Raw genomic sequence first — 22,149 nt, forward strand, 5'->3', positions numbered from 1 at the left:
TTTTTTTTTTGCAGAACTAGGGGACCAGCCCAGGGCCTTCACACTGAGGTACATTCAGTAGTTCTTTTTACTTTAAGACAGAGTCTTGCTGAATTCCTTGTCTGCCTGGGCTGGGCTCAAACTCAAGATCCTCCTGCCTCAGCTGCCACACTTTGCTCAAAACTTCCCTTTTCTTTATTTGCTATTATGTAACCAAAACAAAACCAAAAACAGGCAGCCTGTGGACCACAGATGGGACATGCCTACAAGAGTTTCACAACACCACGGATCTCAAGAAGTGGAGTCCTACAGCATTTGCCCTCTCCATCCAGCTCAGTTCACTTACGGGGCGTTCTCGAGGCCCGCCCACGTCTCAGCATGTGCCAGAGCACGACTTTGTTGTAAATACCTGCCAAGCCCATTGCACAGACTTAGCACATTTTTCGTATCTTTCCATCCCTCATTGGGTGTGGGCACGTGGGCTGCAGAGCACACAGACACGTCACGCCACTCGGCACGCACACCATTGGCTGAAGTCACAGAGGGTAGGCTGCTGTGTGTGTCCCATCCTGTCACCTGCCAAGGGTTGAGACATACACTATGTTTGCTAGAAGAATGAATAACCTCCGGGATCTCTGCCTGTCTGGTCCCAGCCCTGTCAGTCTCCAGAGATGTCTAGTGTGTCACCTCACCACCTCGGTGTCTTCAAAAATGAGGTTTATTGGGCCAGGGATTTAGCTCAGTGGTTCCACCACCTGCCTCAAAAATACAAGGACCTGAGTTCGATCCCCAGTACCAAAAAAAAAAAGGTTTATTGCCAGGTGACCTGCCATAGGGTTGGTAAGAGCATGGGCAGATTAAACCAAACAGTTGGTATGGAAGCTCCTGGATGCATGTGGACTTAAATACTTTGTGTGGATGCCCTCCGTTCTCTGAAGCCAGGGGCAGGACACACATTCAGGACACTCACATTGCCATCCAGTGCCAGCTGCGGCACGTGTAAGTGAGTCCAGGCCCAGCCCAGGACCAGGGAAGGTTCTGGTCCTGAGCTACTACTCCACCAGCCTGTGCGGAGCTCCCATCTACTCCACCAGCCTGTGTGGAGCTCCCATGGATCAGCTTCACTGTTGCTTTTTAATCACTCGCAGGACCCACTCAAGCCAACAGGGCCACCAAGCCCTGTCCCTTTGTCCTTGTTGTTGGCAAGCAGACATTCTCTGGCAGTCTTTGCACATAGCTGAATGTTAGGTACCTTTGATCTGTCTAAGGAAAAAGTCTATTTTAAACCACAAGTGAAGCCAGTTTTTAAGGTTAGATTTCTTACTCAACAGAACACATCACGTAGACTCACGTAGTTTCCGGTGTTTTTGAAAAACAGGGCCGGCCAGCCTGAAGTCAGAACACTGGGTCTAGTGCCACACATCTCTTAAGTTCACAGAACCAGCTTTCTGTTAATTGCTGTTAAGCTTCTTTACTAAAATAGAAGCATATTTTAATATACCTATGAACTTGGGGAAGATAAAATGTTTAGTTTAATTTAGAAATGAATTTTGAAAATTTTATTCAGTAATGCTACCTCTAAATACAATTAGTGGAATGTATTTACGGGCAGTTTGCTTTCAAGTAAAGAAGAAAACAGTGATGGAGGAACCAGAGGAAAGGGTAATTCCTTCCTGGGTATAGCTCTGTCCTCCCGGTGCTTGCTGGGAGGGTGCACGGAGAGGCGCAGGTGAGCCTGCTGTGCTTTCCTGTGGAAGACATCACTGAGACGGCTGCAGAGGTGGGGGGCACAGACGGGGTGTGCATGAGAGCGTGGGAAACGCTGCTCTCTAGATGCTTCTGTGGCACATCCCTCTGAGTCACACCTTCCAGGGAAGAAGACAGAAGGCATGGTTTTACAGTGGGTTTTAGATCAGGTTGTTGGGCATGGTGATGCACACCTGTAATCTCAGCACTCTGGAGGCTGAGGCAGGAGGATCGCTGTGAGTTCAAGGCCAGCCTGGGTTATACAGTGAGTTCAAGACCAGCCTGAACTACATAGCAAGACCCTATCTCAAAACAAAAATATCAGATTGAATGTTGACACATGGTTCCTTCATTCACTTGTTTGCTGCATGTTGACAGAGCACCTCCTAGTGCCAGGCACAGTAGGAGCTCAGGTCTGCACTCTCGCTGAGCCCAGCAAGGAGGCAGAAAGAAGGCTGCCTAGAGGGCTCAGCCTGGTGGAGGGTCTTACCTGGATGTCTTTCATCCCTGCTCTCCAGAAGAGGTTAATGGACAGCAGTGATGTCCGAGATGCAGTGTGCTCCACCCTGTTCATGCCCTGCTGGTTGGTGCTCCGTTTAGTGGACTCCTGTGTTTCATGGGGCAGAAGTCCCTGCTCTAGAGACCAGCTGAACCCAGATTGCCAGGAGGGTCGTGGGGACTCCAGGTGTAGGTGGTCAGTACACCAGGAATGTTTTAGCAGTTCATAACTGACTCTGACACAGGGCATGCACATCCTAAATTCTAAACTCCTGATTTCCACTAATTTCTGTTTGTGTTTTTACAAACATGATCTTATTTACCCACCACAGTAAGCCTGATTCCCATCACGGCCCTTTCCCTGTTCTTAGCTTTTACCTATGAAGCAGCATTTGTTAAGGGATTCTTCCTGCTGTAATTGAATCAATCTATACTCCTTTTAAAAAAAAAATGTTACTTTTAAGTCTTGTGAAAGAAACATGCTATTTTGGAAGTGTTGAAAAATGTAAGGATATTTCTAAAAGAAAACTCACCTGCAACCATGCCACTCAGCAGTGACTCTAGTTGATAGTTTGGGATTGATTCTTTTTCTGATAACCTTTCTGAAAAATTCTATATTGCCTTTTTCACTTACCTTTCCATTTTGGATGAAGGGTTAAGCCCCTTTGACATTAAGGTGGTTTTTAAAACTTTAAATATTTTAGAACCATAAATAAAATGTGATATTCTAAAAAAATAAAATACTTAGGAATGGACTACAGAGTGCTCCTCAGAGAAATTAAGAAAGACACCAGCAAACAGAAAGACTTCTGCATTCATAGATTTTGGAAGACTTAATGTTGTGAAGATGTCAGTACCTCCCAAGTGACCTGCAGATTCACTGCAATACAAATGCCAGTGATTTTTTTCCAGAAATAGAAAATTCCAGGGTTGTGGATTTAGCACCCACGTGCCTGCCTTTCAAGCTCAAGGTTCCAAGTTGGTTCTCCAGTGTATGTGGGGGGAAATCCATTCTAAAATTCATAGGAGTCCCAAGCACCCCACCACCACCAGGGAGAACAGAAGTGGAGAACTCACATATTTTGGTTTTTTATTTTACAACAGGCTGGGCATGGTAGTACATGCCTGTAATCCCAGCACTTGTGAGGCTGAGGCAGGAGGATCACTGTGAGTTCAAGACCAGCCTGGGCTACATAGTGAGAGCCTGTCTCAAAAAATAAAATAAAATAAATTTTACAACAAAGCTGCAGTGATCAAGAGGAGTGTAATGTTGGACTCTGACCGCTTAGAGCATGATGGAGATATCATCCTCGCAGACCAGTGGGGCAGGAGGGAGAGTCCAGAAGGAAAGTCCTGTGTGTGCTGTAAGGTGGATCTGCAAACAGTATCCATGTGAAAAGGAGTGAAGCTGGACCCTTACATTATATACAACAATTGGCTTGAAATAGATCAAATTTGTAAACATTAAGAATTAAAACTAGGGCCCAGTACTCGGGAGGCTGAGGCAGGAGGATCGCTGTGAGTTTGAGACCAGCCTGGGCTACATAGTGAGTTCCAGGTCAGTCTCAACTACATAGTGAGACCCTGTCTCAAAAAAACAAACAAAAAACAAAAAACAAACAAGAATTAAAACTAGGGCCAGGGATTTAGCTCAGTGGTTCCGCTTCCTGTTTTGCAAGAGCAGGGTCCTAAGTTTGATCCCTGGTACCAAAAACTGGCTGAGCATGGTGGTACATGCCTGCAATCCCAGAATACCAGCACTGTGTTCAAGCCCAGCCTGGGTAACTTAGCAAGACCCTGCCTCAAAGAAAAAATTATTTTTGTTGGGCATGGTGGCATACACCTGTAATCTCAGTACTCAGGAGGCTGAGGCAGGAGGATGTCTATGAGTTCAAGGACACCCTGGGTCACAAAGTGAGTTAACAGGCCAGTCTGAACTACATGGCAAGATCTTGCCTTAAAGTAAGTGTGAGTAGGTAGATCTAGAAGGATTGAGAAAAATATTAAAAATTTAGAAGTTTAAAAAGGGGTGGGATGTAGGATGAAGGCCCTAGGTTCACTACACAGTACCAAAAAAAGTAAAACCAAAAAACCTCTTAAAATAAAGAAGGATAAACTTTGTGACATCAGATATGGCACAGGCACAGGCAACAAAAATAAGATAAATTGGACTAAGTGAAAATACAAAAACTTGTTTCCTGAAAGGCCACAGTCAACAAAATGAAGTCACAGAATGGAATACATTTTTACACATCTTGTATCTAATAAAGGATTAATATCCAGGCTATATTAAAAAAAACTGCAACAATAACAAATTCAGCAATAACAAAAACCTAATTAAAAAGTGACTAAATTACTTAGACATTTCTGCAAAGAATATAAACAGGGCTGGGGATTTAGCTCAATGGTTCCACCACCTGTCTGCCTTGTAAGCACAAGAATCTGAGTTCGATCACCGGTACCAAAAAAAAAAAAAAAATACACACACACACACACACACACACACACACACACACAGCCAGTAAGCCCATGCAAAGAAACAATGCTAATCACTAGGGAAATACAAATCAAAATTAAAGTGAAGCAGTTCACATTCATTAGGAAGGCTACTATAGAAAATAGGAAGTAGGAAGTGCTGTTGGGGGTGTGGAGAAATTGGAACTCTGCACTGTTGAGAGGAATGTAAAATGGGACAACCACTGTTAAACTTTATGGCTGTTCTTTAAAAAGTTGAAAATGGAATTATCATAAGATCCAGCAATTCTATTAATGGGTATATGCCCAAAAAGAATTAAAAGCAGGGATATGAATGTAATTACTGCCACTGAACTGCATGCTTAAAAATGGTTAGGATGGTAGATTTTATATGTTGTATTTTAGCGCAATTTAAATTGGGTTTTTTTGCTTGTGGGGTGCGTGTTTGTGGTGCTGGAATCAAACCCAGGGTTACTCTACAACTGGAGCACAACTCCCAGCCCTTTTTATTGTCAGACAGTGTCTCTGAGTTCCCCAGCCTGGCCTCGAACTTGAGATCCTCCTGCCTCAGCCTCTTGAATAGCTGGGACTACACGTGCCTGCAATACAGTAAACATTTTTCAAAAGTGATGCTCCCTTATTACTGTTACATTTCCATAATGGATTCCAAGAAGTAAGATGACTTAGGCACAGAATCTGCCCAATGACTGAAGGACCAGACAGGGCTCCCTCACACTTTTGGCAGTGTTGATTATCACCTAAGAAATACTGTTGATCTGACTGGTGGAAAACACTTTTTCACATAGTTATTAATTGTTTTCAGTTCTTTTGTGAACTGGATCATTTAGAAACCAAGACCTTAATGTTTTTCTAGTTACAGTAACGTTAAGGTCTTGTGTTTATATATCTGTTTTGTTTTGTTTTTTGGTACTGGGGATTGAACTCGGGACCTTGTGCTTGCGAAGCAGGCAACAGAACCACTGAGCTAAATCTCCAGCCCTTGTGTTTATAGCATTTACATTTTCTTTGGTTTTTGGAGGGAACATACAGAAATTTGTGATTTTTTTTAATGTGAGCAGTATCCCTTAGGAGTTTGGTGTCTTTCATTGTCCTTTTCTAGCTTGAGAATTGATACTCACTTACCTTTTCCTCTAAAGGCTGAGGGGACTTAGGGGATTGGTTGTGCTGTGTTTCTTATTTATCTATTTAATACATCTCCAGTTTTATTTTAGTGTGAGGTAAAAAGACTTCACTTGCCCCCCACACCTGTAAGTTACAGTTGTCTACCCCAAGACCTGGCCATTATCTCCTTCTTCAGCTTTTCCACTGAGATTCTTTTTTTTTTCTTTTTATTAATATTCATTATGTTTATTGGCACATTTCAGATATACAATATGATGACATTCATCCTTGGAACTTGAACCTTCACATGATGTATCTTGTTATTTTTTTTCCCTGTTCTCCTGTCCACCCTTCAACCCCTCCACCCCTCCCTATTTACACAGACTTGGTTTCTATTTTTCCCTTTTCTCACATTTTTTCCTTGCCCCTACCCCTTTCCCTTTGGACCTTTCTTCCTGTTTCACTTCATCTGTTAAACATTTTGGTCCTCATTTACACTTTCAGTTTTTCACACCAGAGAAACTATTCAGTATTTACACATGTGTGTCCTATTTATTTCACTTAAAAGTATGGCCTTACAGGGCTGGGGATTTAGCTCAGTGGTTCTGCCACCTGCCTCAACAAAGTGCAAGATCCCGAGTTCAAGCCCCAGAACAACAACAACAAAAAGATGAAGAAGAGTACGGCCTCTGTGTGCATCCATTTAGCTATAAATATCTCGTTTCCCATTCTTTATGGCTGAGTAGTACTCCATTGTGTGTGTAAAAACACATCTTTATCAAGTCACCAGTTGATGGGCAATTGGGCTGTGATGTGATTCTTTTCATTATTTTGGGAAGACACCCAGCAGGTGAATAGGTGGGTCAAATAGGACCTCTGATCCTAGTTCTTTGAGGAACCTCACACTCATTTCCGCAGTGCTTGCATCAGTCTGCACTCCCACCAACAATGGAGAAGGGCTCCTTTTTCCCCACAGCCCCACCAGCATTTGTTATTAGTTGAATTCTTGATAACAGCCATCCTTTCTGGGGTGAGATGGAATCTCAGCATTGTTTTCATCTGCATCTCTCAAATGACCAGTGATGTTGAACATTTTTTCACGTATATTTGTTATTTCTACTTCTTAGTCTGAGAAATATTTGTTCATTTCAGATGCCCATTTTTGGATTAAATTTGGGGGGGGTCTGATTTTTTTTAAGTTCTTTATATATTCTAGATAGTAGGCCTTTGTCTGAGGAACAGCTGGTAAAACTGTTTCCCACTCTGGGTTGTCTCTTCACTCTGTTGGTGGTTTCTCTTGGTGTGCAGAAGCTTTTTAGCAAGATGAGGTCCCAGTTGTTGATTCTTTGCACTAGTTCATGTGCGTCTGAGGTTTTGTTCATCAAGTCTTCCTACTGCAGTGTCTCTGAGATTCATTCTTTATCATGAGTCACATTTGTGTGGAAGTGAATGTTGGTACAGGAGCTGTGGCTTCTGTTCCCTTGCTCTGCCTCTTATGCTCAGCAACACTGTCATTGGTTCATACAGTTTTATGGTAGAACTTCGCTTTCTCACTAAATGTATTCTCAGTCTTGTTTTTTGTTTTTGTTTTTGGTACCAGGGATCTAACTCGGGACCTTGCACTTGCAAGGCAGGCAGTGGAACCAATGAGCCAAATCCCTGGCCCTCAGTCTTTTTTTTTATTTTTCCAGGTGAAATTTAGAATGATGTAGTCAATTACCTAGAAAAATGAGGCTCACCTGAATTTTAATAGGCACTACTTTAAATGTATAAAGTATTTTAGGGAAACAATAACAGCAAGTTTACAGGACATTTGCTTTCAGTTCGGCAATATACCTTCTATTTATTTGTTCATCTTTCTTTCTCATTTATTTTAATTTTAACATATATCTTATCAGTGTGATCTCCAGATCACAGTCTTAAGAGTTCTTTAAAGAACTACTTTATATGCATAGGGTTTCATGGGGGAAATCACTAATAAAGTTGAGATCCTTTGATCTGAGATCATTTGGAAAAACATCAAAAAGTGACTTCACTTTTTCTTTGCCTTCTAATCTGTATGTTTTATTTAAAGCTCTAGGAGCCTCTCCCTGTTTGTGTATTCCAGCTTGTGAGCACCGCCCTAGGACAGGTGCATCTGTCCATCTCACCTCACATGAAGTATGAAGTGAGCAGTGGGCAGTCTCTCCCTCTGTAAAGCTCAAAGCAAGCAAGGTGACCCTTGGAGCCCTGCAGCCTGGCCGGTGGAATCTGAGCTCATCTGGCCTCACCGGAATTGAGAGCCTGCACCACCCTCAGCACTGTTTGGTGGCATTGGCTGGGGGCTGTGTCCCCTCCTAACAGACATCTTCGATACAAGTGGGAAGCTGGAGTCTGTCACCTGATTTGTTGCTCAGGCCCTTTGTGTTTAACTACTCTCCTCCTCAGGGAGCTGCACTGGCAGGTGTGAGGCCCGCAGCACTCGAGCATCCACATGGCCTGTGTCGTGTCGGGTGCTCTCCCACTGGGGGCCTCCGTGTCGCTACACACACACCAGACAGGCGGGGCATGGGTGAGAAATGATGAAGGAGCCACCGTGCAAGGAAACTCTGTATGAAGAACTGTTTCCAGCTCTGCCCGATAGTTTTCTTGTCTTTACTTGTTTTCTTTGGAGCTAGTAGTAATGTTTCCTTTTGGAGGTAATCTTCTCACTGCCACTCTTCCAGTTCTCCAGATCTGAAGCCCTTCTCCTTGGAATAGCTTTTTACATTAACCTTTTCTGAAGATAGAAATGTAGGACCTAGGGGCCAGGGATTTAGCTCAGTGGTTCTGCCACCTGCCTCAGAAGTCCAAGGGCCCAAGTTCCATCCCGGGTACCAAAAAAAAAAGGAAAACTAAGATCTAAATAGTAGCTTTTACTTTATTCATGCTGTGATGCAGGAAGTTGAGCCTGCGGCTGCATGTGTGCTAGATAGGCACTGTACTACTGAGCTACATCTGCAGCCTTTTGTCATTTTTTTATAGAGACAAAGCTTTGCTAACTTGCCCAGGCCATCCTGGAACTTGCTGTCCTTCTGCCTCACACTCCAGTGAGTAGTAACTTTTAATAATAGCGTAATAAAAAATAGGTGAGATACATTACGTTTAAACAAAGTATTTAAAACTTTAAGTACCTAGCATACTGATATCTTAGGTTCACGGAAGTACCTGCTGCTTTTCACTTCATCCCTTTTGCACTTCAAAGGCCATGTGGTATAAATCGTCTGTAGCACTTTCTAGCTGCTGACTGTAAAGCAGCCTTCATTTTCCATGTAATTTATTATTTATTTTTTCCAGAAAACCTAGGTCTCAAGGAAAAAAATGTTTGAGGATTCTAAACACATTAATTTGCACTACTGAGAGTGGAAGTTGAGCAGAAGTCCAGACTAATGAATGAGAATTGTGTAATATTTAAATAGCCATTTGCTTTTAAAAATACACACAAGGCCAGGGATTTAGCTCAGTGGTTCCACCGCCTACTTTGCAAGCACAAGGACCCGAGTTCGATCCCTGGTACCAAAAATAAATAAATAAAATTAAAATACATACAAATATGGGTTGCAAGAATGCTACATGTGGTGCAGATGTGAAACGAAGTAGACCTAGAAGGTAGAAGGTTGACGAGTGGGCATCTGTCACTGAACTTGGGGTACCAGCCCAGGAAATGCTAAAATCTAAGATTCATGAAGATCCTAAGTATACATTTTTTTCTTTTCCTCTTTTTTTTTTTTTTTTTTTTTTTTTTTTTTTTTTTTTTTTTTTTTTTTTTTTTTTTTTTTTTTTTTTTTTTTTTTTTTTTTTTTTTTTTTTTTTTTTTTTTTTTTTTTTTTTTTTTTTTTTTTTTTTTTTTTTTTTTTTTTTTTTTTTTTTTTTTTTTTTTTTTTTTTTTTTTTTTTTTTTTTTTTTTTTTTTTTTTTTTTTTTTTTTTTTTTTTTTTTTTTTTTTTTTTTTTTAAGTTCTGAGGCATCGGTTTAGTGCAGCAGGGGGCCTGTGGCTTCCATCTCTGTCCCCTGAGAGATGGGATCTTTGCCACAGAGTTACTGAGGAATGAAACCTGCAGAAAGCCCGAAAATGCCCAGGTTTTTAATGCACACTGACAGCCAAACAGAACGCTCTTTCCGTTTGCAGTTTTTTTCAGTGTCATTTTAAGTTGCAGCTTCCGGCCAATCAGGGAGCTCCGTGCCCGCTGACATCACAAGCCAGCCAGTTCCCTCCAGCTGCAGAGAGCTTCAGTTTGTCTTTTTTTTAAACTAAAATGGAGGCTGGTTTCTTGCCTTAAGGGGTACACTGCCTTTCCCGCTGGAGTCTAGATGTTGACATGTAACAAGGCGGGCAGCGGGATGGTGGTGGATGCGGCCAACTCCAATGGGCCTTTCCAGCCCGTGGCCCTGCTCCATATTCGAGGTGAGTTATTGTGTGTTCCCCGGACCCGAGCCTTCCATGGGCAGCTAATAAATGTCTATTGTGCTTCAGATAGGAAAAGCAGGAAGTCCCTTCCGCACAGTTCACTCCGCTCCGCCGCAGGCGTAACCAGAGCAGGTGGGGAGTGTCACTGCCAGTCGGCAGGCATTTTACAAACTACTTACAGAATTTGAGGCTTGAGAGAGGCCTTGCATGCATAGTTCAAAGCTGGTTTTTCTGCTTTCTGCTCGCTCTCCCATCCCCCTTTTGGAACTGTGCTGATGTCAAAGGATGTGAAGTCACTGCTTGGGGAAGGTATTGGGTGGGGGTAGGAAGGAGAGGCGGGCCAGCGGAGCCTGGCCAAGTTATCTGCACGCTGAGTTTCTGTTACATCGTGTTGCTTAATACTGCAAAGGTTTTGCCGGGGACATGTCTCTGAATTAAAAATGAATCTCAGTCAGAAAATAATGCAGAACTGATTAGAAAAGAACTTCCTTTACAAGGTTTTTCCATCTTGCCAAAGGAAAGAGAAATGTGCTCATGCCTTGAAACACTGCAATCTATCGGGGTCATACTTTTTAAATGTTAGTATTTTCATAGAGTATTAAGGAATATTTTGCATTGACATAGGCTCTGTGTGTTGTTTGGCATTAAAATTTTAAATGGCAAGAAGTTTTCAGTGTGTATACAGATCATTTAATAATAAGTTTGCCTCTCACACTTTATATGAATTTGAGGTTTAAAATTGAACTGTGAAACACTTACTATTAGTTACATTGAACTGTAGCTATCAAGATAATATATACTTCTTTGGGGTTGGTATTTTAAGATATTTGTTATGTAAATTTTTGTTCATTATTGGGTAAAAGAGAAAATGGGTGCTAATCTTCATCAGATCACTTAAAAATGTATCATAATCACAACTTGTGCTGCGTCAGGATGTTTTTCCCTGTACAGTCTGCTGTATGGGCCCATGGCAAGGCAGGGCGGGGGGCGCAGGACCTCTAGGTGACTAATAACCCCTGTGACTAAAATGCCGGAAAAGGTTTTCCAGAGCCTAGGTGTGTACCCAGGAAGTAGAAGCACACAAGTACCCAATCTGTTGGGAGGAAACTCATGCCTTTTTTCTCTCTCAAATCCCTTGGACAAGGCAGGCAGAAGTCAACATCCACAATGACAAAATTGTAGGGCAGGCCATGACTTTATTGTTTGGTTGTGCACCCAGGAAGGCTGACTACAGATAGTATTAGGTGTTTAGCTTCAGGACCCTAGTGGGAACTATTTGGATTTCATTAATTGTCAAACACTAACTAGTGGACAGTAAAATAATCTGGTTTTGTATAAAATGTAAATTTGTGTACAGGTAAGGGGCCTTATAAAAAGCAGCCCTTTTGGGTTTGTAAGTCTACTGGTCTTTATTAGGCAGCTAATGTATTCTTTTAATTATAAGTTATCCTGAAATAGAATCATTTGATTTTTATATCAGATACATAACTTGTGAATCCCAAGACCTTTTATGCCAGGTTGGATTTTTGTCCCTGTTGGCTTTTCCCTGTTGGATTTTTCACTGTGTAATTGTAAAAGGAAATATAGTAAAGTGTATTAACCTGACTTGAGTTTGTAAGAAGGTATTAACCTTTAGGACTAACTTCTACTTCAAACAGTGTGGATAATTTCTAATTTCCAAAGTCCAAAAAAGTTTACTTATAAGGACTTCTTGGAGCAAGCACATAAGTGTGAGGCTTAGCAAAATGTGTTTTATTTATTGTGCTCTTAGATTTAACTTGCAGTTAGTAGCGTCTGTATGCCAAGAGCTGAGGGCCTTTAAAAGTAAGATGCAGCCCCTGCCCCAAAGGTTCAGCTGGTTCAGTGGGAAAGCCAGCAGGGAGGGACAGAGGAAGAAGCCTCACTGGCAGGGGCTCTGGAGAGAGCTGGGAAGGAGAGGGACAGAGGGCTTGGCCCGGAAGAGGGGTCCAGCACTCAGAAGGGAATGCAACTCCCCAAGATCACAGAGCCCTTAAGTGTAATCCACATCCAGACTCTTGGTTTCGCTTTGTTTTGTTTGGAATCTTTTTTTTTTTTCCTTAGCTCATTTTAAAACAGAAACTGTGACTATAGAACATTTTGCAGTAAGATTCCCCTATTGCCCCATCATCTGTTTGGTTCGGTGGCCTCTTTTTGCACGAAAGCTTGGCACCAGGGTTCATTTCTTTTGGTTTTACAATACAGATACTATATTTGTTGAGCAGCACTATGTGCTGGGCAGGATTCTAACCTGGAAGGAGAGCAAGGAAACAAGCCTGTTCTGTGCCCCGGCCTTCAGAGTTCACAGTCCCTGGGGCAGGGGCTGGGGACAGTGACTTGTGGTCCCTCTTGAAACCACAAGATAGTTACTGCCTACCAAGTAGTTGTGAGCTTGTGATTAGCATGGTGATTGGCATATCCTGAAAAGTTGAAGGGTAAAAGGGATCTATTTTAACTTAGTGCAGGCCTTCCTGTCTGTGGAAGAAGAGAGGGTGACCAGGAACCTGATGGCTATAAATTTAGCTTGGTGACTTCAATCCTATATTTCCAGCTCTGTCCAAGAGCACTCACTGTCTGCAATGGTGGGGATGTTCTCTGTGCTGCCTGCTGCCTTCACCACTGGCCACACGTGACTGTTGGTGAGCACTTAGAGTGTGCAGCTAGGAGACTGAATTTTTGGTCTTAGTTATTTTAACCTTAAATGGAGACACGTGTTTAGTGGTTCCTGTACTGGATAGCATGGTTCTAGATGAATTGGCAAACTTTTGGAAAAGGGCTGGATTGTAAATATTTTTGTCTTGTAAGCCAGAGTAGCCATAGATAGTAAATGAATGGGCATATCTGTGGTCCAGTAAAGTTTTATTTACAGAAACAGGTGGAGCCATGGGTTACTGACCCCATTCTAGGCAAATCCTTGACATGTTGAGCAGTTTCCTGAGGCTTCCAGCGCTGCCTCTGCCCTGGTGTAGGTGGCCAGGCCTCCTCCCACCCTGGAGCTCACACCCGCCCATTTTGGACACTGCACTTAAGGCAGAGACAGCTGCCTCAGGAAGGAAGATGTTAAGGGCCAGAGAGGAACCATGCAGCCTGGAACCTCTTCCATTTAGCTGCTCTCACCTTGTTCTAGTCACCCGTCCACTTCCCCTCTTGGTAAGTGTTTGAAAGCCTGCTGGGAAACCCGTTTTTCTTGGGATACGGAGATGTAATCATGGGAGCCTTTGTTTTCTCACAAATACTTGCTGAGTTGCCAGTTGGTTGAGCTTCACTTTTCAGATAAAGTTTAGAGAACTGTGAAGACATCCACCCCAGCTCTCATTTCCACATGACTTGAGGCTTCCCCAGCACTGACAGCAGCAGTGCATGTGCACCCGGCCCGTGCCAGACACACCTGAACACATGGAGTCAGTGGGGGCCTGCAGATGATGGCCCAAAGCAAAAGGCTGTCATTCTAGATGTCTACCTGCTGTGCCTGCAGCTCTCCCAGAGGTGACTTCAGAAGTACATTCACACATTAGCGGAAGTGATCCTGTGTGTGAAAGTGTGTTCTTTGTGTTCCTGCCAGTGTGCAAGGTAACCAGAGTAACAGCCCTCAGGAGGAGGGTTGTGAAGTCTATACTAGTTTTTCTTAATTAGTCCTGCACTTAAACTTGGGCATGATGCCTGCTCATGAGTTTTGCCTCACAGCAAAAGCTGCCTCCTAGAATTTTTCATGATGTGTGTTAATTATATGGAAGAATGAGAGAAAGATGAAAAGACAAGGTTGTTTGTCAAGGAAAGGGTTGTGGGACACAGTCGTTTATGGTACGTGCTGCTTCCGATCCCATATGTCAAGCATAATGGTTCTCTGTTAATTCTAGAGCTCTGCTCGAGGAACTTTTGTGAATGCTAACGCTTAGTTTCCTCTCAGCACTCCTCCCTGCAGGGGGAGCAGTACAAGTCCCAGTGTGTCTCCTCCCCAGGGTCACCACCCCACCTGGAGGCTCAGGCGGGGTGGGGGGGTGTGCTGCCCCCAGAGCTCTGTTGGTGGTTGTCCCAGAGGGAGAAGCACCACTGATGAGCACCCTTAGGGTGTGGGCCCAAGGCTTGTCCTTCTGTCCCTGCTCTCACCCAGTCTGCCTAGAGCTGCTAGGCTCATTATTTCTGTTTTTCCAGAAGAGAAAGTGGAACCTTTACTTGGGGCCACAGAGACTGTCATGAGCCTCAGGCAGCACAGCTCAGCTCAGCTCTAGTTCTGTTCTCTGCTGGGTAGAGCGTCCACGTTTTGTACGCCTCCTGATGTTCGCTGCTTTCTGTATCGTAGACTGTATGTGGGCACAGAGTCAGCACTTTGCCTTCTGAGCAGGAGCTTGTTAGGGGTTCCGCATGACACCCCCAGTCACACTGTCCAGGTCTGCCAGGCCTTACCTGGCTTTCTTATCTTCTCCTCAAAAGCAAGAATATCCTGAGAACATCACTGGAGCTTAAGCTACCTCAGGCATCCAGCGTCATGTCTACGGCAAGCATCAGGCAGTGTTGGTAGATTGAAAAGAAAGTTATTTCAAATAATAGCTGCCTGTGTACTTTTCAGCTGCCTACCGTGCTCATAAGAAGTCGCCCGAGGTGACGCCCTCCACTCTGAGCCTCTCTCGGGCCAAGCCCCCTCGCCCCTGTGATGGGGACCGTGTGTACCCCACCTGGACAGCTTCAGTGGAGAAAATAGCTTCTCTCACTAAAGACTCCTTTCTTTGTAATATTGGAAAGACATTGGCTAAAGTACACCGGACACCTATTACAGAAAATAAAGGTCTGGTTTTCATTTAGGTCCTTGAATTATTTATAAATCAAAAACCCTTCTAGTTTAAAAAGATACACCAGTTAAATACCGTGAGTAAATCTAGATCAGATCCTTATTCCAAACCCATTGACCCTATAGAAGCAATTGGGGGACAGAGAGAGAAAGTGGAGCTCACAGTGAGCCTGGCTGGAGCGGAATAGCATTGGTTTTCCAGGTGTAGGGTGGTGGTGTGACTGTGGGCGACTGTCCTTACTGTTGGGGTACAGACAGAAGTAGTCACGAGTGTCACATCAGCAGCTGTGCAGCTTACTCAGATGGTAGTAAGAAAATAACTGCACAGTGACACCAAACATAGGTGGCTGTTGAACCTAGGGAAAGAGCTATGCCAGTGTTGATTCACCTTCTAAACATGTTCATACCTAAGGGAAATGTCTTGTAAAGCGTTCTGGTTTAGGAAAAAAACATGCAACAGAAATGTAATCACTTTGAACTTGTTTACTGAGTGGTGAGTAGTGGCCATGTATGTTGATTTTGTCCCCTGGTTGCTGACCCATGGTGGCCGAACAGGTAGCCACACCATCCGATACCTAGTGGGGTTTGGGCTTTGCTCTGATTGATGCTTACTGGCATTTTGATCGGTCTTTTGGGAAAGCTGCATGTAAGGCACACAGAGAGATAAAACCACGGTTCCCTTGGGAGGCTGGGTGAGTGGTCAGGCTGAGGGGCCCTGGGAGTCCCAGGCCAGAATCTAGTGCCCACCCAGCCCTGGCTGGCCAAGCCTTGGGGCAGTCGAGGCCATGGAGGAGGAGATGGTAAGGACTGCCCACTCCATGGGGTGTCGTGAGGGTAAGTGCTTGAAATGGTGTCTTGAAGACTCTCCAAGTGTTACTGGTACCACAGAAGAACTTTTGCAGGTCACATATGGCACCTCAGAGCCCGGCAGCTTAACCACAGCCTTCTCATTTTCCACAGCTGTGTTACTCCTATACTTGTTCATCTTGAAACCCACCCGTCCATCCTTCCATCGCTCACCTCTTGCAGTCCATGTGGCACTTTGCCTCCTAGGGGCAGTTAGTGTCTTTGGTGCTCTAGACTGTCTCAAATCACCACCAAGCTGAGCCATGCCACCTTCGTGGCTGTGGTCCCAGGCACTTGAGGTCTCTGATCTGTCTCTGTCAGTTGTCAAAGCCAGAGTAAAATAAGAACTTGGCACTTAACTTTTAACTCTTAAGGAAAAACTTTAGCGTAACATACATGTGTTTTATGTTTGAAAACTAGCAGTGTCCTCTGTGACTAATTCCCAGTAGCGTGATTTCGCATGCTGGAATCTGAGCTGTTATATGCATGGGCCAGGGATTTAGCTCAGTGGTTCCCCCGCCCACCTCACAAGCACAAGGGACTGAGTTTGATCCCGGGTAACCCCCCCAAAAAAAAACCACAGATGCAGATGTTGCTCTCTGATGCTTTCACCTTACTGTCAGATCCCAGGGAAAGCCATGTAACTCAGTGCGCCTGTGTGTTCCCAGCGAGCAGTAAATGGTGCCCACAAAACACACGGCCCAGGGCAGGAAGGCCGCGCACACCTCTGGCTGTGACAGAAGGACTCATACATGTGGCTTCAGACATGTGGCCTCTGATCTCTGAGACACATCCACTTGGGGTGTAACAGCAAAGAATATCCAAAGTTTTTGAAAGACATTGATGTAGCTACCTTTTCCAGCTAAACAGGTCTCATTAAGCCTGTGCTGTTCTTGTTTGTTTTTCGTGCATATTTCTGCCAAAATTGCCACACAGCAAATGGAATACAGAAGCAGGTGTGCAGATCAGTCTTTGGTTAAGTCAGATGCTAAAGATACTTTAAAAAATGTAAAACTGCCATTCCCCCTTTTAAAAGTTATTTTCATAAAGGTGCTACTTAACATGAAATGGACCTATTGCTTTTATGAGATATTTCTAGCATTTTACCAGATATTTCTAAAATTTCTCTAATATGGCCAGAATAAGAGGATATAACCACCAAATCAAAGCTCTTTCTGTTCCTCGTCCTTGTAAGAGTATAAACACCACAAAAGTGCAAAACCCATGACCTAGGAAATCTCTCTATCTTAGGCTGGAAGTGGCCGTGATGTAATATTTGGTAAGCATTGGTGTTTTCTCTCTTCCTCCACAAAACAAAACAAAAGCAAAAATAAACAAAAACCCACAGTGAGCTGAGTCTGATAATTAATAAATAGGTCTCTCGGGGCCTGTGAGGTAACATCCAGGGTCCACTGACCTAAAATTTCCCTTCTTGCCTTAGTAAGTTTCCTCTTACCTTTTTCAAATCTATTGATCTTCTGTGTGGACACAGCCACCTCAACTTTCTCTGCACCTTATCCTGCTTGTCTCCTGCTTTCCCCTACATCTCAGTGACTTGTTGTTTAGAGTTTACTGCGCCATTTCAGATCTTTCTCTATGTGCCTGAGATTATTTATTCACAGAAAGCATATGATAGCTTTTGTTTCTTTGTTTTTATTGTTTTACTTTTTTGGTACCGGGGATCAAACTGGAGACCTTGCGCTTACGAGGCAGGTGGCAGAACCACTGAGACGAATCCTGGACCTATGTTTCTTCATTTCTTAAGGTAAAAAATTAACAGGAGAGCAGTTTAAGAAAGCGACAGCTTTTACAAGTGTTTGTGCTGAGAGCTACCTGGACAGCCAGCTGATGCTCTGCTGCTGCTCCGTCTCACCCAGGCTGGAGTCTGCAGGGGCACAGCGCCTCTGGTGAATTTGGTGTAAAAGTTCCAAGTAGGCAGCATCTGGAAGGGAGAGGCAGGTGTGACATCTGCCTCCTGCCTGGGACTGTCCTCGGGGCTGCCACCAGTGCACACCTCCACAGCAAGCACACACCATGCCCCACACACACTGTGCAGGTGTCAAAAATGACACAGCCAGAGCAAAACCTCACCAAGCTAACTTTAGAGCAGAGGCCCTGCCTCACCAGGCTTCCGGAAATGTGGATTTCTATCTCTCACTTCTTCAGACCTGGTTCTGGGACGCATTTTACTTAAGAGAGCGTCCATGACCCTTTCAAAAATATTTTACTAGATAATGAAAACAGTGAGATATTGCTCACTGGCTGACCGCCTCCGCAACACACATCACTTCCTGAGTTGTTAGATGGCATCGTACAGAATCCACCACTGTCACAGCCACTCACTGGGGTCTGTGACTCACTTGCCAGAACTTCCTAAATCTCCAAGTGTGTTCTGTTTTAAAATGCATTAGGTAGCCGGGCATGGTGGCACTCCTGTAACCCTAGCACTCAGGAGGCTGAATCAGGAAGATCACAATGAGTTTGAAGCCAGCCTGCATCACAAAGCGAGGCCCCGTCTCCAAAAAAAGCATTAGATTATTGTCCTTATTTTCAAGAAAATCAAAATAAAGGACCTTAGGTTGACATTCTAGTCTAATGTCCCCGAGGACAAGAAACACAGAAATGCCCTGCCAGGAGAAAGCTTGTGTGTCTGTGAAACAGGAAAAATTTTTCAAAACAATATAGCTAATTCAGGTAGTTTTTTCTTTACACAGTGTCACAAATGGCATTATGCTGAAAACTGTCTTTATTATTCTTTGACAATTGGTTAACTTAAATTTATACTTTAAAGTTTAATTTGTATTCTGATTTTTTCCTGTTTAGCTTCCGCTCTTCTATACCCACTCTCCCTAAGAACCCCATTCTTATTTTGTGTCATTTACTTTGCACATGAGGCCATCTCCTCTGGAAATGAGGTATTCTAAGGTGTTGAAACTGACCTTTTGTAAGCAGCCATACTTTTTGTTGGGTTGACTTTTTTCTTTCAAATGCTGCAGTGTTGATGGATCTGAACCCTGCATTGTTTTACTTCTGAGTTGAGTGCATCAAAGTATTAATGTTGAACTTTTGCATCTCATTGTCATGATCCAATTCAGTGAACACATACCGCCCTTCCTGCCTAGATTAGAAAAGTACCCTTTGGAATGGCACGCGTGCGTGTGCACATGCGTTCATGAAGTCAGATTAACTCCCAGACCCATTTTGGTCCTGCAGCCTTATTTGGAACAGCACTTGGCCTTTTGCTTATTTGAACCTTTCACCTTTGTCTTTATGAAGAAGAGGAAGGCCGTGAAGTGAAATGTAATCTAAGCTTGGAGCCCCTGAAATAATTTTAAGCTGTACATTTTACATTTCAATGTTTAAAAAAAATAAGTTTAAGGAGCACATTCACTAGAGTCCTCCAGCAGGAAGCAGGAGTTTGTGGGCCAAGTTAATAGCCCTGACTGCAGGCGTCCATAGTAACTAGACCTGCCGCCCACATAAATATTTACCCAGTCAGCCCTGTCTCAGAGCCCTGGCTGTCACAGCCTCTGGCGTTCCAAGCGTCAGCAGGTGATGCTTTTCTTCTAAGGTGAGAGTCATGGAAGACCAGTCCACCGGGAACAATTCGGTTCGCTGGCTGTGGCTCCCAAATGAGACCAGACAGACTACTACTGTTTGTCATTAGCACCCGGGAACCTTTCTAATCTTCAAAGCTTCTTGCAAGCGTTCATTAACCGTCGCCCTCTTTCCTGTGAGGTAGTAAGCAGGTATTATTAGCCCCATTTTTGCAGTTGTGGAAACCAGAGTAGAGAGGTTCCCCAAGTTGCCTGAGGTCCCAGAAGAGTTGGCGGCAGAGACCAGACAGACTCTTGGGTTTTCTGACTCAGTTCTGGGCTCACACCACTCTGGACATGCACGGGAAGCTGCTTTTGCAGGTTTCTTTATCACAGGATCTATGTGCACAGCTCTTTCTGCTCTCTGCTTTTACCGTGGTGTAGAGCACAGTGCTGCTGAAACCAGGTTAGTTACTCTCATGGTATCAACTAGAAAAACAAGAGATGCGGATTCTGGGTCATGAAGGTAAGGCCTTTGCTTGGGGGGTTGTGGCCTTGAATTGTCTCCTCGTCCCTTAGTCTGGCCCCATAACCCCTGTGACTCGACTTCCACTCAGTTAAGGGTCTCGCACATCCCATGAGACTCCCAGCTACACTTTAGTCCTGGGGTGACAGCATTCAGTGATGAGTGTGAACTTACTGCTGCTAGAGATGCAGGAGTAATTCTCAGACTCCAGCACCAAGTTCAATACCCTTTTCTCCTGCTGGTGACACGGTATGAAGCGCTTGGGTAGAGCAGAGAGGCGCCCTTTCTCTAAAACGGGTTCTGTTTTAGCTTAGCCATTTCTCTAAGGGAAAACAGTAGTAAGGCAGAAATATTTCTTGATATGTACAATGAAGTGATGTTTATGACATGATAAATAATTGGTGACTTCATGTTCTTGATTTTAATAAAGCTCTGCATGATTCCTTCCTCGTTCCCTGCTTAAGTATTTCAGCATTCGTAGTGTGGCAACTGTGTGGCCTTTGTAGCCAAAGGAGGTTGAAATTGAGATTAAAAACTTTTAGTAACCAAGTTCATTTCAAAGGAAAGGAAAACTTTATGGGATATGCCTACCACAGAAAAGAGAACAAAGTTGAATTTTGTCCGCCTGTGGCCCCCCCACACTTTATTTACATAATTTGTTAGGTGAGTGTCTGGAAATCCCCAGCATGGTGCTTGGCCCTCTACTCTGTGTGAGAATTGGTCATATGACAGGTGCTGTGGCTGCTGGTCTTTGACAGTGTCCAGGGCACGGGACGCGGGGGAGCCCTCCCAAAAGTCTGCTTAGCTGAAGTTTGAGGAGCTAATTGGTAGCCCCAGGATATACTCGGGGGAGATGCAGGGATTCAAGGCACTGGGGATCCCTGTGGCCATGCAGTGGGAGAAATCCTGGGAAAGGGTTTGATCAAATAAGGCTCAACCTTTCTGAACTGATAAAAGGATAGCAGCAGAGAGCCATTAGAGAGGCAAGATGCAAAGCAGGGGTGCGGCATGCCGCTGTAGTCACTACCAGGAAGGACAGGCAGAGAATACACTTGTTACGGTTCCACAACAAAATGGAGACATAGAAGAAACCGAAAGTGATACCTTTGGCTGGTGCAGGGAAGGATAGGGGTTCGCACTATTTATGTGCATGTGTTTGTGCACATGCTTGAAGGCACAGAGGCGGGATGTAGGACATAACCTGCCTGGTTCGTGCAGCACCCTGGGTGTAGTCCCCAGTACCACAGTGAAAGGAAAAGAAGGCATGACATTAAAAGTGGAGGTCTATTGTGGTTATTAAACCAAGGCATTGTTGTCTTTCTGGTCTTTGATGGTAATGCTGATTTCACACAGCCAACAGGCTAAAACACAGTGCTCCAAGACCATTGTCATGGACTCGCACTTGAGAGTCAGCCAAAAGTTCACCTTTCTAGTTCTTTCTTTTTTTTTTTTTTTTTTTTTTTTTTTTTTTATTTTTTTTTTTTTTGGTACCGGGGATTGAACTTGGGTCCTTGCCCTTGCAAGGCAGGCCACCAAACCACTGAGCTAAATCCCCGGCCCACACCTTTCTAGTTCTTACCACAGGGTATGTACCCGGCTGCCAACCTGACTGCAGTGCACACTGAGCCATGGACCCGACAGCACAAGAATGCAGGGGTCTGGTATAGGTCATTCAGACGGAGCTGTTCTGGATTAGCCAGCCTCTCTGTGTTGCATTTAGGTGAATGAACCAGTTTTGCTGAGTTCCGAGCATTGTCGCCGTGTGGTCAGCCCTGTTTGTTTTTTCATGTGACTGGCAAGACTGTCTGTCTAAACCAACTCTGCTGGAGGTCAGAGCATTGCGTGTCATCTTCTACAGAGAGGGCTATTAGAAGTTTTGGGAGTGGGAAGGGGAATTTAGGAAGGGAGTTGGGGAAGGTAGGCTTCATGGCCTTGGTTTTCCTGGTGGTGTAAGACAGGAGGCCTCAGCAGAGAACAGAATGTGGAACAGTAAATGGGAAACTTGAAGAATAATGGGGGAACTGATCAAAGATGGGTAAAGTACAGAGAGGCCAAGGCTGTGGCCTAAGGTGGTGATCACACATTTCCCACAAGGAAGGCCTAATCTACTCCAGGTATCGGTCCCTTACCATGTATTTTTTTGTTTTTGTTTCGGTTATTGATCCTTTTTTTTTTTTTTTTTTTTTTTTTAC

The 22,149-nt window shown here is 44.0% G+C and overlaps 1 protein-coding gene across 7 annotated transcripts in view; it reads left to right on the plus strand.

Moving 5' to 3' along the window:
• The window catches only part of Ppp2r5c (protein phosphatase 2 regulatory subunit B'gamma), a 136,304-nt gene that overhangs the window by 42,378 nt on the left and 71,777 nt on the right, over positions 1 to 22,149 (plus strand). The window contains exon 1 of one of the 7 annotated variants that reach the window (XM_033766812.1): positions 9,833 to 10,242. The exons of 4 other annotated variants lie outside the window; for them this stretch is intronic. In XM_033766812.1, the coding sequence (XP_033622703.1) occupies positions 10,149 to 10,242 (94 nt within the window). In that variant the 5' untranslated portion in view covers positions 9,833 to 10,148. Of the gene's footprint in view, positions 1 to 9,832; positions 10,243 to 22,149 lie in introns of those variants that run through there. 2 more of the 7 variants (XM_010607215.3, XM_010607216.3) reach the window with 2 other exon arrangements.

The sequence above is a fragment of the Fukomys damarensis genome, unplaced genomic scaffold, assembly GCF_012274545.1.
Source record: "Fukomys damarensis isolate Sample0158 unplaced genomic scaffold, DMR_v1.0_HiC HiC_scaffold_21, whole genome shotgun sequence".
NCBI lineage: Eukaryota > Metazoa > Chordata > Mammalia > Rodentia > Bathyergidae > Fukomys > Fukomys damarensis.